Source organism: Brachionichthys hirsutus, chromosome 16 (assembly GCF_040956055.1).
Source record: "Brachionichthys hirsutus isolate HB-005 chromosome 16, CSIRO-AGI_Bhir_v1, whole genome shotgun sequence".
In the NCBI taxonomy this organism is placed as follows: Eukaryota; Metazoa; Chordata; class Actinopteri; order Lophiiformes; family Brachionichthyidae; genus Brachionichthys; species Brachionichthys hirsutus.
Genome location: NC_090912.1, coordinates 10,719,051 through 10,732,960, shown reverse-complemented (window position 1 = coordinate 10,732,960; position 13,910 = coordinate 10,719,051). Strand labels below are relative to the sequence as shown.

Here is a 13,910-nt window from a genome sequence, read left to right as displayed (position 1 = left end):
GTCTACTGATGGAAGAAGAACGCTCTCACACGTGCATGTGAGGAGCCGGCGTTGTTGACGTCAGACAGGCTGGCTGCATGTGGGACAAACGGGGAGAGCAATGCTCGGATCTGACCTGAGATCAGTGAGTCGCTGCACTGTGGAGCTTCGCTTTAGCAGGGGAACAACGAGCAAGTCAATAAAGACAATAAAATGACACGCTGGCTGTAAATGTCAGTTTATGTTGTAAATGTCAGCTGGGGAGGGGGGGGGGGGTAAAACTCCAGAAGTGCTCCTGCGTAATCGCGTTTGATGAGATTTTATTCAGGGGTAAATACGCAGTGTGCGGTTTTCATGCTCTGGTTCTCAGATCGATAGAGAATCTGAAGCAGAACCATCAAACTGAGGGATGTTATAGGATCAAAAGCGGTCAGTACAAAGGATCCTAAATAATTATTTTTATTTTTATTCCTATTCTAACGAATTGTTTCTTTTTCTCATTCTTATTCAGATGTGCAGAAACAATATTGAAGTTAAAAGTACAAACGAGTGTTTAAGATATTTTATATTGTTTGCCTACAAATCTAATATTTCCAGGGTTTCATTCATTCACCGGATTAACCCTTAACTGACGGGGTGTTGAGGAATAGAAAGAAAGAAAGAAAGAAAGAAAGAAAGAAAGCTCTATTATGAAATTATCTTTACATAAATGTAGCTTCTTTAAAAATTTTTAAAATGAAGCAGTTCAATGTCAGAAAAGCGCAATTTGATGGTGGAATAATTGAGTGAATTATTTAATTCTGGTAAAATTAAATTCTTAAATGTTTTAAAAGCGGGAATTCGTTGTTCGACGTGTTTAAAATGTGACTTCCTCTCTCTCTGTTTTCTCTCAGGCACATTTGGAAGCCCCGGGAGGCGCGGGCGGCAGACGTACACGCGCTACCAGACCCTGGAGCTGGAGAAGGAGTTCCACTTCAACCGGTACCTCACGCGCCGGCGGCGGATCGAGATCGCGCACGGGCTCTGCCTCACAGAACGTCAGATCAAGATCTGGTTCCAGAACCGGAGGATGAAGTGGAAAAAGGAGAACAAGTTGATGAACTCGTCTTCTTCCTCCTCTTCCTCGTCCTCCACGGTGAACGGCGTAGAAGAAGAGGAGAAGCGGACGGAGTGAAAAACGAATTTATGAAAGACATGCAGGAGAGGAGAACAAGGAGGATGAAAAAGACATGCTGGTCTCAGACGTTTGTCTGCTCTGAGGTCTGCGTTTGACTTTATTTTGTTTACTCCCGTTGGCCGGAGCAGGTAAAAGTCCCCGCAGGGGGGGGGGGGGCGTGTTTGATCCCTCTCCCCGCACAGTAATTAAGGCTTGATTTTGTTTGCGCGTTGTCTGAAAATTAGGATGTAAATCGACTATTGAGAAGAGACCTCGAGACTTTGGAAAGAAGAAATAAATTGAAACGTGAAAGACGCTGCGATAAAGAGAAAGGGCGCGGTGTTCAGTAATCTGATAATCTGTTCAGTAATCTGTTCAGAAATCTGTTCAGAAATCTGTTCAGTAATCTGATAATCTGTTCAGTAATCTGTTCAGAAATCTGTTCAGAAATCTGTTCAGTAATCTGATAATCTGTTCAGTAATCTGTTCAGTAATCTGTTCAGAAATCTGTTCAGAAATCTGTTCAGTAATATGATAATCTGTTCAGTAATCTGTTCAGTAATCTGATAATCTGTTCAGTAATCTGTTCAGTAATCTGATAATCTGTCCAGTAATCTGTTCAGAAATCTGTTCAGAAATCTGTTCAGTAATCTGATAATCTGTTCAGGAATCTGTTCAGGAATCTGTTTAGTAATCTGTTCAGGAATCTGTTCAGGAATCTGTTTAGTAATCTGTTCAGGAATCTGTTCAGTAATCTGTTCAGTAATCTGATAATCTGTTCAATAATCTGTTCAGGAATCTGTTTAGTAATCTGTTCAGTAATATGATAATCTGTTCAGTAATCTGATAATCTGTTCAGTAATCTGTTCAGTAATCTGTTCAGCAAACTGTTCAGTAATCTGATAACCTGTTCAGTAATCTGATAATCTGTTCAGTAATCTCTTCAGTAATCTGTTCAGTAATCTGACACCAAACGGAAACGTTAAAGACACAATCTCTTGTTACATTCCAACAGAACACCATAAAAACTCGAGTTCCTCATTTCACCGAGGACCCGGCTTCTGTCCCCCAAATATATTTTAGCGTGTATTACCTTTAGTACCATCAAGTACATGCAACAATCTTGGGGGAAGTGTATTTATGTCATTTGATGTTCAACTGTACAGAAATATGTAAAGAAAAAAAATCATATTGTATGGTGCAAAGAATGAGATGGGGGGGGGGGGGTAATTTAATATTTCCAGCTATTTTACTTCTCCAGTGGAAGGGGGGGGGGGGGGTACTAGCCCACTGATGTTCTCCAAACTACCTAAAATGATCAGGAAAGTGTATATTTGATGGATTTTTACGTTGTTTTCGTCCAGTAGGCCTGACCTGAGAACAGCTCAATAAAATATGAAGACACTGAGGAAGTAGTTTGTGTCTCTTGAGAGTGTGTGTGTGTGTGTGGGGGGGGTAATTAAAATTAATTAATTTATCTGAAATAGTTGTTGCTGTTCCGACCGGTTTTTATATACGTTGTTGTCCTGGTTTCACCCCCGAATGGATGGGGGGGGGGGGGGGGACCGGGACCAGTTCGGGTCCGTGGAAGCGCACGCAGCTGTCCGCGCAGCGGCGCGACGTGCTGCTGATGGCGGCCTCTACTAATTGATGAGGAGACCTAGCAGGGAGAGAAGTTGACCTGTCCTCGAGGCGGCCAGCCAGACACGCACACGCACACACACACACACACACACACACACACACACACACACACTTCAGCCAGACAAAGTGGACAATGTCCCCGTGACCCTTTGAACTCTGCCTGTCCCCTGCGTGACCGGCTCGGTTTCAGTGAACACAAAGGGGAGACAATGCTGTGGCAGCTTTACCGGGTTCCACTCGTGATCAGAACAGTTCAGTCATTTCAGTGCGTGGAAGACATTATCGAGACGCGTTATTCTCGTGGTGTGCGCGTGCGCGACGCGCCCAGCCCGCTCTGCTGCTCCGCTTCAGGATAACGTTAACCTTTGTTTATAAATGAGCAACAGTAAATAATTAATACAACACTTAGGAAATAAGATATTGTTATCAGCTCACATTTAATAATATTTCATGTAATCCCTGGTTGGCAGCAGGAGCCAAGCTGCAACTCCCACCCAAAGAGTTCAGATGTGCTGCAGCGAACCCACGGAGATGGTCCCACTGCGGCCCAGTGGGTTCGTTTTACCCGCAGATAGTGACCAAGCGTCCCGCAGTTGTGTCAGGCTTTGACTTTTGATTTAATTCTTTCATATTTCAATTACAAAATTAAAATATCCACCTTCAGTGTCTTAAAATCTGAAATAAGAATTGAAGTTCTCTTTCAGATTAAAATGTTTGGTGTGAACATTTTCATTCTAATGACTTCAGAGACTGCTAAAAAGTGTATTATTTTTTTCCATGAAATAAAATGTTAGTAATATTCATACCATTCCCTAAACTGATCAATCCTGCTGTTCTGCAGCTCGTCCTGCACGCTTATGTATCGAGGACTCCCAAGGAAAATCCCAAAGGCTGTCAAAGTTAGAGACAGGAAAGACATCCTGGATCCACTTCTTAATCCAGAACTGCAATAAAATGAAGCAAGATCTTTACCAAGTCACATTTTACCTGTTGACAAACTAAGCAGCAGTTTAATCCCTGATTCCCACGCTGTGAGTTTACATCCTAATAGCAAAGCAGCAGTTTAATCCCTGATTCCCACGCTGTGAGTTTACATCCTTATAGCAAAGCAGCAGTTTAATCCCTGATTCCCACGCTGTGAGTTTACATCCTAATAGCAAAGCAGCAGTTTAATCCCTGATTCCCACGATGTGAGTTTACATCCTAATAGCAAAGCAGCAGTATAATCCCTGATTCCCACGCTGTGAGTTTACATCCTAATAGCAAAGCAGCAGTTTAATCCCTGATTCCCATGTGAGTTTACATCCTTATAGCAATAATCCCTGATTCCCACGCTGTGAGTTTACATCCTAATAGCAGAGCAGCAGTTTAATCCCTGATTCCCATCCTGTGAGTTTACATCCTAATAGCAAAGCAGCAGTTTAATCCCTGATTCCCACACTGTGAGTTTACACATTATAGCAATAATCCCTGATTCCCACGCTGTGAGTTTACACCCTATTAGCAAAGCAGCAGTTTAATCCCTGATTCCCACGCTGTGAGTTTACATCCTAAGAGCAAAGCAGCAGTTTAATCCCTGATTCCCACGCTGTGAGTTTACATCCTAAGAGCAAAGCAGCAGTTTAATCCCTGATTCCCACGCTGTGAGTTTACATCCTAAGAGCAAAGCAGCAGTTTAATCCCTGATTCCCACGCTGTGAGTTTACATCCTTTTCAAAATAAAGTGCTCTGCTCTTCACTCTTCTCTGAAACCGAGACAGGTGAATAATTCAGTGTGAGGCTGGAAACCCATGGATGATGGGTTTATGTTCAAAGTGTGTCAGTGCCTCCTCCTCATCATCATCATCATCATCAGCATCGCTGTCATATACTTTGGTTCTGGCCTTTTTTAGTCTTCTGCTTGAAAGTCATCTGATTCTGCAGCGATATCAAAGAGGAGCAGAAAAACATACTATTGTTGTCTGCTCTGTGTATTTGAGCATTTTGCTGTTTATTTATTCTGCCTGCTTACTTTGGAATATTCAGTGTTCGGTTCCACACACACACACACACACATTCCTCTTAGCTGAGACAGTTATTTGTTGTATTGTAAATTGTATTTGTGTGCGTGTTATTATTATTATTATTTTTACATTTATATAAAGTAATCAATCATCACTCACAGTATTTTGCATAATATCTGTGAAGGATGATGCAGCAGAGAGAATTGAGTCGGATACTAACAATGAATCCATCAATGAAGCCAGTTTTTCGTTTTTGGGTGATTGATCTTCATATTTAGGATTTTCTTTCACGATACAGAAAAGCAGATATTATTATTATTATTATTATTATTATTATTATTATTATTATTAGAGAGAGAGAGAGAGAGAGAGAGAGAGAGAGAGAGTATTTTGTGTGTGCCACGTTAGATTTTTCGGCGCGTCTTCCGTCTCTCTCCCTCTCTTTAATCAGTGCAATAAATTATGTCTGCAGTAGGTGGCGCTCGTAGCTCACCCCCGGCACCAGCCGAAAAGTGGAGAGAGGGAGACAGTGAGCGAAAGAGAGAGCGAGAGAAAGAGAGAGGGAGAGATTCCCCGCCCATCCCTTCATCATTCCGAACCTCGGAGCTTGTTTTACCTCTCCGAAGTCATCGGCGAGAATTTACGACTGGTCAACAAAAGCACGTGACCACCCCCCCCCCCCCCCCCCCCCCCCCCTCTCTGTCTCTCCTCCCTCGCCTCACCCCTCACCTCCCCCATCACACACACACACACACACACCACCCCACCCCCATATTTGGACGGCACATACAGCTAAAAACGAAGTACAGTGCAACGCCATAATTCACTAATACGTCATAAATCGTTGAAAGTGCCCGCGTCGTAACGACCAAGAGAAATCCAACAAATCAAGCGCCCCTCCGTCCTCCGCTGCAGCGCGCAACTCTGTAAAACAAGCTCAATGAGCTCTTACTTTGTAAACTCGTTCTCGGGGCGCTACCCAAATGGCCCCGACTATCAACTGGTAAATTATGGAGGCGGCGGCGGCGGCGGCGGCGGCGCAATGAACGGCGGGACGTACAGGGACTCTTCCTCCGCCGCCATGCACCCTGCAGCCGGCGCGTACGGCTACAGCTACAATGGCATGGACCTGACGGTGACCGGCCGAGGGGGGAGCGCCGGAGCCGCCAGCACCGGAGGGCACTTCGGGGGCGGCTCGGTGGACGGGGACTCCATGGGCTTTTGCGCAGCCGCGTCGGACAGGAGCTTCAGACTGCCGTCGAGCTGCTCCCTCGCCTCCGCGGCGGACTCGCTTCTTTCTCCGGGGAGTGGAAACCACAAGGTGGGCGCCCGGAGCGCGTCTCCCCGCGCCGAGCAGCCAGGAAGCGGCAATCTCAGCTCCACAAACCAGTCCGGCTCATCAGGCGGCGGCGGCGGCGGCGCGGCGCAGCGCTTCACGGAGCTGGACGACGCGTCGCCAGACGCCGAGGAGATGCTGCACAACCGGGAAGCCGTCCACACCGGCAGCCCGGCGTCCATGAGCGGGCACCCGCACCCCGTGCAGAAGCAGGAGGGCGGCCCGGCGGGATCGGCCCCCGGCAGCGCGGCGAGCACCGACGCGCAGACGCCACAGATATTCCCCTGGATGAGAAAGTTGCACATTAACCATGGTACAGGCGGCTCTTGTGTTTCACGCTAATATTCAGTGGATTGTAATGTTGATGGGGGGGGGGGGGGTCCCTCTATGAACACATCAAAGATGCCTGTAATATAATATTTAACTGTAAACTATTTCATTTTGATACGTTTTTACCACTTCCTGTTATTTGTTTTATTCTGCGCGTTGCTTTCATGCATATTAAGAATTATCTAAATATTTCAGCACATTTTCTTATTATGAGGAAGCCGGATATGAATTTAACACCGCAGCTCCAAACCAGCTGAAGCTGCGCGTTCGCGTGTTTTCCCTGTGCGTCAGGGTGCAAATTCCATTTGCATTTCCCTTCGTTGGAGGCGAGGGACACCGGATGGTTGCCCCCTCTGTCTTTTGTCTTTCTTTTAACTTTAGAAAATTCAGAAAAAAAAAGGCCCATAAATCTGTCGTGGCAGAGCCGAGCAGGGCAGCGACGTCCAAAAGGCTGGAGGGCGCAGACAGAGTCGGGTGCGAGTAGGGGAGCTTCGGAGGCCGCTGCTCCTTTGAAAAGTGCAGCTTTTATTACGTGTGGGAACTTTATTGGGGAGGCGAGGCAATAAAAACCTGGAGGGGGTGACGAGGGGGAACAGAAGAGGGTGATGGGGGAGATGTTTCATAAAGAAAACAGGAATATGATCCATCAAAGCAGCAGAAATAAAAACGCGTCAGCTTCAGGGGCCGCTCAAATGTGCGCGTTTGAAAATGTGCGTGCTGAGTTGGATTTGCGCGATCCCGAACACCTGTAGCTGCTTTTAACCCGAACGCCACGCAGCGAGGCCAGCCTGGAGTCGTGTCGGGTGGGACAGCAGCGAGCTGGTTGATCGTGCATGCGCGTGCACCTCCTGTTTGTGTGTGTTTGTATACCGACGCACGAACCCTAACCGTCTTCTGTTCGCTACAAACCCATAGATATGACGGGCCCGGACGGGAAGCGCGCGAGGACGGCGTACACGCGCTACCAGACCCTGGAGCTGGAGAAAGAGTTCCACTTCAACCGGTACCTCACGAGGCGGAGACGGATCGAGATCGCGCACACGCTCTGCCTCACGGAGCGGCAGATCAAGATCTGGTTCCAGAACCGGAGGATGAAGTGGAAGAAGGACAACAAGCTGAAGAGCATGAGTCTGGCCTCCGCCGGCGGCGCCTTCCAGCCGTAGACGCGTAAATCCTCCCGTTACTGTCACGAGCAGGCTGTCCAGGAAGAGCGAGACATCAAGACAGCGTGAAGACAGCGTGGAGACAGCGTGAAGACAGCGTGGAGACAGCGTGAAGACAACGTGAAGACAGCGTGAAGACAACGTGGAGACAAACGTTGGACGGAAATGGAGACGCAGAAATCACAAACTCTGTATAAGCGCAGCACTTTTGATTTGTTCCGCATGTTTGGTGTTTTAGGGCAACAATAATGACTGTGGTACTTGATCTTGTAAAAAGCAAACATTAAATGTTCCCGTATTGTCTTATTATTATTATTATTATTATTATTATTATTATAGCTGAAGAGGAGAGATAAGGAAAACATGAATAATGCTACCTATTACGTTTTACCTGACGTCACAACAGTACTACCTATTTGTCGTTTATCGTCTTAATATCGTTTAACGTGTCACGTGGTTTGTAAATATTTGAATTGCATGTGTGCTATTAATGTAAGTTATTTACCAGCAACAACGTCCAGGATTCTATTCAAATCCTCGAATCCGCTTCTATTTTTATTTGGGGCGAGAGATGTGTGTGTGAGTGTGTGCGTGCGTGTGTGTGTGTGTGTCTTCACCTCCGTATCCATTCGCCAAATGTTGTGTATAGCGCTAGTAATCAAAACGTGTAACTGTACATGATTGTGTTATTATTGTAATTATTGAATACATGTTTCAGAAGGGATGTACAAATATATATATTAACATTTTTAAATGTGACCATTTGGCCATTTGTATTAGCAGCTTGGGTAAGTGTGCGTGTGCTGGTGAGTGTGTGTGTGTGTGTGTGTGTGTGTGTGCGTGCGCGCGAGCGAGAGAGGACGCACGTAAGGGAAATGGTTGTCGTCCTGTGAGCTTTCTGCCAATCAGCTTTTTGTATCTGTTTGTAACTTGGAGTAAGAAAATACAATAAAGTTGCCCAAATTCATTCAAACGAGCTGCAGCTGCTGCTGGGAACGAACCAAAGTGCTGCTGGGAACGAACCAAACTGCTGCTGGGAACGAACCAAACTGCTGCTGGGAACGAACCAAACTTAGATGTCTATTGATCTCTCTGACTCTCCATCGCTCCTATTCTGCGCGTATTTCTCTGTTATCGAATGAATTTATTTTAGCAGTTGTCTGATCCCAGCACCGTGAAATGAATCCAAGTGAAAACGATACCTATGCCGGTTTCCATGGCTACGTCGGAACTCCAACCGTCACATTTCCTGCGTCGTATAGCCTCACCAATCACGCGCGCTGCCTCAAACATAGACGCGCACATGACAAAGTTAATTCTGATTCGGTTTGACAGGACATCAAAGCTGTGGTGGACAAATCGTCCACTTTGCTCTAAACTGCCCCCCCTTTCCGTCCTAACGGAGGCCGCTCCGGTGTAAATTCGGTTACCGTCTCTGCATCAACTGTAAACAATCACTGACCTTTCAGAGTCACCGGCGGAGGCTGCCGCGTCTTCCCCGTTAAACGCGAGCTGAACGGGGCGACTCGAGGCGCGTCTCCGGGCCTCATCTGGACGCAACCCTCTCTGCCGCCTCCCTTGTGTGCCTGTGCGTAAAGACGCGTTTTAAACGCGTCGTCCTCTCTGCTTCGGGCCAAAACGATAAAAAAGAAAGCAGCTTTGACATTTACATGTCAAACGGATGAGGGTTTTTATCTGCGAGTTGGATCGTAAAGATCAGGCCTGCTCGGTGCGCACAGCCGCTCACTGGTTCTCCCCAGGTCACGTGGGGTCCATAAAGTTCGTTTTATGGTTTTGGGGAGTTGACAGCGTACTATATATTTCACATTTTTGAAAGCAAGTGACGGTTTAACGGCTTCGCGGGGATCCTAGAGGGGTCAGTAAAGCAGAGAATGGAGAGGGAGGGATTGTGTACGCGTGAGCGTGTGATGTAGAGAGCGCGCAGGGCCATGCATGCACGACAACCGGTCGCTGTTCCTGCTCCGGTTCAGATGGAGACCGGCGAGCTCCGGACTGCGCCGCTTTGGACGCTTGGAAAAACCATTGGAGGGAAAGAACCAGGACTCAGAGTAAGTGTTTAAGCCTGGAGCCAAGTAGCGAGGAGGGGGGAGAGGGCGAGAGGGAGAGGAAGAGGGGGAGGAAGGGAGGGAGAGAACGAGAGATGCGTAATTATAGCATGCCACTTCCTATTCAATGTGTTGCTGCTGCATTAACGCGCCAAACGCGGCTGTATTCCAGACATCTGAGCTCCGGCGTGGGTCAGCACCACTCGGCGGCGGTGGCGTCACAAATGAACTGCGCGCGCGCACAAATGCGTGCACGCTATTCAATGTAGACATCTGAAACCTGACTCTATAGCTTTTAACTTGTGCGTAATGGTGGCGCACGGGAACAGGAGAACGTTTGTGATTTGGGTGGAAAGTTGCGCGCGGCTGGCAGAAAAGCGCGTGAAATGGATTCTGGAATTGTGTTTGTGATGTCTAACAAAAAGTAGATGAAAAGGGAAAGGCCACCAAAAGGCTGCTGAATTTAAAAATCTGCTAACATCTTGTTTTAGTATTTGTTGTTGTTGTTGTTGCTGTTGCTGTTGCTGTTGCTCTTGTTGTTGTTGCTGTTGTTGCTGTTGTTGTTGTTGTTGCTGTTCACACTCACGTGAATTCGTATTAACCCTGTGGTGTTTCATGTGAAACACAAGGAAGCATCCGATATCACTGCTGCTACTCGAACGTCCGAGAATATCAAAGAAATAGTTGGTCAAGAACACACACACACTCGCGCGCGCGCGCACGCGTCCTTTGCCTTTGCCCTTGTAATTTCAGGCAGGATGTGTGCATGCGTGGATGCAGACTTTCCAAAGGCCCACCACCGCTTTGGCCTGCTCTCTAACACACACACACACACACACACACACACACACACACACACACACACACACACACACACACACTTAATAAAAAAAAAGAAAATCAGTTCCATCCAGATCCAGAGTTACAATAAAATGTGATTGATATTATTATTAAAAACCTTTTACGTACTTTTTTACGTACTTTTTTAACATACATTTGTACGTAGGTAATTCTTTTTTAAAGGTATGAAAAGTGCCACCGTTGAGACCACGACACCCCCAAACACTGATTATTGAAACCATATTGATAAGAATATTTATCGAAATATTTGCCAATCACGTGTTATTAATGTAAAAAAAGGAACTGAACTACCCCCCCCCCCCCCCCCCCAACATGATGGCGTCTGGCTGGATGCGACATTAACGCATATTACCGAGCATGACGCATTAAAATAACATATATAAAGCAGCATTTAGCTATTCACCTCACCAGTAACGCAAAGACACAGACCTGCTAGCTGTAACTGTAGCGTGCTGTATGTAACGTAACGAATTTTTACACGACAAACATGAGTACCGTCAGGTACAAAAGGCTATACCCATACTACTGGAGTATTCATGTTGTAGAGTGTGATCTTAATTTATCTATTGCAATGAGTGGTAATATATTTATTATACCGAGTTTAAACGTAAATAATTCCCCAGATGAAGCCAGCGGCTTTATCGGGCCTTATTAAACATGCATGCGGTGTGCGCGCTGCGGATGGGAGCGGGGGAGGAAGGGGAGGAGGAAGAGGAGGGGGCGGAGGGGGGGGAGGTGAGCGTTTACTCTCAGCCGGTACATCTGATTACTTCTCCGGTATCTCCGCCTCGCGTCTTGACGCGGCTCGGGCTGCCACGCAGACCGGCCATACCGCGCACGCTTCGCTCGCCTCTCGGCGCGCACCTTCCCTCTTATTGCGGTGATTCATCTCGTAAATTGCGTGATGCCTGGTGTCACAACTGACGGACAGATTTTGGCGTCATCTAAATGACGATCCAAAGATTTTCGGAATAATTTCACCATCGTTCTTGTGGCTGGTTGCTGTGGTAACCGGCAAAACAATTAAGGTCACAACAAGAAACTATAACACGAATTGTTGTCCTTTTGTGTTGAGAACAACGCACAACATGGCGCCCCGGAGAGACAGTCAAACGAAGTGCGACGAGGTGGACGCTGCACGGCGGACGTCACACGCAGGTCGGTGATTACTAATCACGCATTGATTAGTAATCACCGTGATCGTGATGATTATCCGCGCTAAACGATATCGAAATAAATACGATATTGGCGCCTTTTTTTTCAAATGATTCTTTTGTAAATATCTCGCAACTTCTGTCACAATAAATCATTTTATTTTTTTTATCTTATTTTAAAAAATTCATGCGCAGGAAGGAAGTTTAATTAATGTTTCTCAAATATAATCCTTTTCATTTAGTATTGTAAGTCAATCTTTTTGTAAGCGTTTGGCCTCATTGTCGCCGTTCCTGAGTACTTCCTGAGTACTTCTACACTTTACTCGGTGTGTATTTCCTCCCGGCTCGACCACACAGTTCATCCACTGTCCTTTGCACTCCGCTAATAAGAGAGGAGGATTCTGCTTTCGGAAGTCCCGCTTTGCTCTCCAACTCTCATTTATTATCTCCCCCCCCGCCCGATGCGTTTGCGGGCTGATTCCACGCGCTGCCATCGAAAGACGTTTCAGAGGCTTCAGAAGGATGTTATCAAGTCAAGCTCGCTGCCAAAAGTTTAGGAAAAATAATCTGTTTTCTCTGCTAAACAACTTTAATAACATTTTGCATTTAGCATTAAAGTTTGCCCAGATTTTACCTTATTTTTTCATCCCTCTTTTGGCGCAAAGTAATATTTTTACGACACATTTCACGTTCGGGCCTTTAGAAAAATTAGCCTAACAATTTCAAATATTTGAAATATTATCATCATATCTCTCCACTTTTGTATAGCGAAAACCGTTGCTAGGTAGTTGTTGTCCTAGCAACAGAATATGTGTCCATGCAGGACGCAGGACGGAGTCCAGCACGACAAGAATTAATTTAGTATTTCCGGCGTGATATATCTGCACACATACATTGGTGTGTGTGTGTGTGTGCATGTGGCGAGAGGCCTTGCTCCTGAAGGAAGTTTCAGTTCAGTAAACAGGAAAGAAAAAACAGCCTTCCCATTTAATTTTTCATCAACTTCCTCCTTTTAATGATGCCCCCCCCCCCCCCCCCCCACACACACACACACACAGCCCCGCACACAAGGACAGGACATGACGCGTGACAGACCGTGGCGTGGTCTTTGTTTTTGCGGTGCGTCATCTGCTTCCCGTTTATGTGCACAAGGCAGCGGCTCTCCCAGCATTGTGTGTGTGATGTGCGCTGTGTGCGTGATGTGTGCGGGCTTGCTGCTGCTTTGAACCTGACTTTGGCTGTGCAGGCTGTGTGCTGCTGCTGATGAGTGCAGGGTGAGTAAATAACGCGACGGGACGGGCCCAAACGCACCTTCACCGGGGGCGTGTTGGTCTCTGCGTGGCTTTGTGTGGCGGTGCGTGGGAGTGTTTTGTTGTGTTTGGTGGGTTTATTGGAGGGTGAATGACCCGGGCACTGCAGTGTGTGCTTTCATAGAAGCCACTGACGCAAAGCATCATGGGGGTTTTATTCCAACGTCATAGGTTAAGGTACTTTTTTTTATGTTCCCTGTTTACACAGAAGTCATTTTTTGTATTGAGCTACAAATGGGCGTTTATAAAAGCGATCATATTGTGAATAACCTGCCCCCCCCCATCATCCCTTCTGATTGCTTCATCTTTCTATCGACATTTTCGGAACCTTAATATCTTCCACATACTGATAGGGGTGAGGCAGGCGGCCACGTCTCATGAATAATGCACGAGCAAGAGTCACCGAGAGGTCAGCAGACAGACGCACGCGCCGACCGTGCACGACGAGCCTGACGCCGAGGCGCAGGAGAGGGAAACGTGTTTGTGCGTCAACATCCTCAAAACAAGGCTTTAACGACCGCCTTTTACCTCACACGCGCAAACAGCGTGCACGATTTAAACCAGGCGTAGACACTCCACGAGGAAAAGAAGGAGAAGGAAAACGCTGCAAAAACGAAACCACCGCAGAATTCTGATTGGAAAAAGGAAACAAGCAGCAAATGGCGTCTCGGTTTGAAAAGCCCGAGAGCTGCTTTGTGAGGCTGGGAACGACGCAGGACGGAGCAGAAAGGCTTTGTGCGCCGAGGCGATGCGTTATGACAAGTTAATAACACTGCAAACATGTAAAGCTCCGCAGATCGTGCGTGGGTGGGGTGTTGTGATTCTAGCAGTGCAGGTTCTGCCGTGTCACTATAGGCCTCTTTGACACTATAGAAAGACCGTGTTGGTTTATAATCCTTCTGCAACGA

At 46.7% G+C, this 13,910-nt stretch overlaps 1 protein-coding gene across 1 annotated transcript; it reads left to right on the top strand.

Moving 5' to 3' along the window:
• Window positions 1-5,722: 5,722 nt before the first annotated feature.
• hoxb5a (homeobox B5a) lies at window positions 5,723-7,611 on the top strand. The gene is made up of 2 exons (XM_068749934.1): window positions 5,723-6,431; window positions 7,364-7,611. Exons 1-2 carry the CDS (start codon window positions 5,723-5,725, stop codon window positions 7,609-7,611), a joined length of 957 nt encoding a protein of 318 aa, XP_068606035.1.
• The last annotated feature ends 6,299 nt before the right edge of the window (window positions 7,612-13,910 follow it).

Coding starts and splice junctions, on each gene's coding strand:
- hoxb5a (XM_068749934.1), top strand. CDS start 5,723: ATGAGCTCTTACTTTGTAAACTCGTTCTCGGGGCGCTACCCAAATGGC. Junction 6,432..7,363: donor AAAGTTGCACATTAACCATG/GTACAGGCGGCT, acceptor ACAAACCCATAG/ATATGACGGGCCCGGACGGG.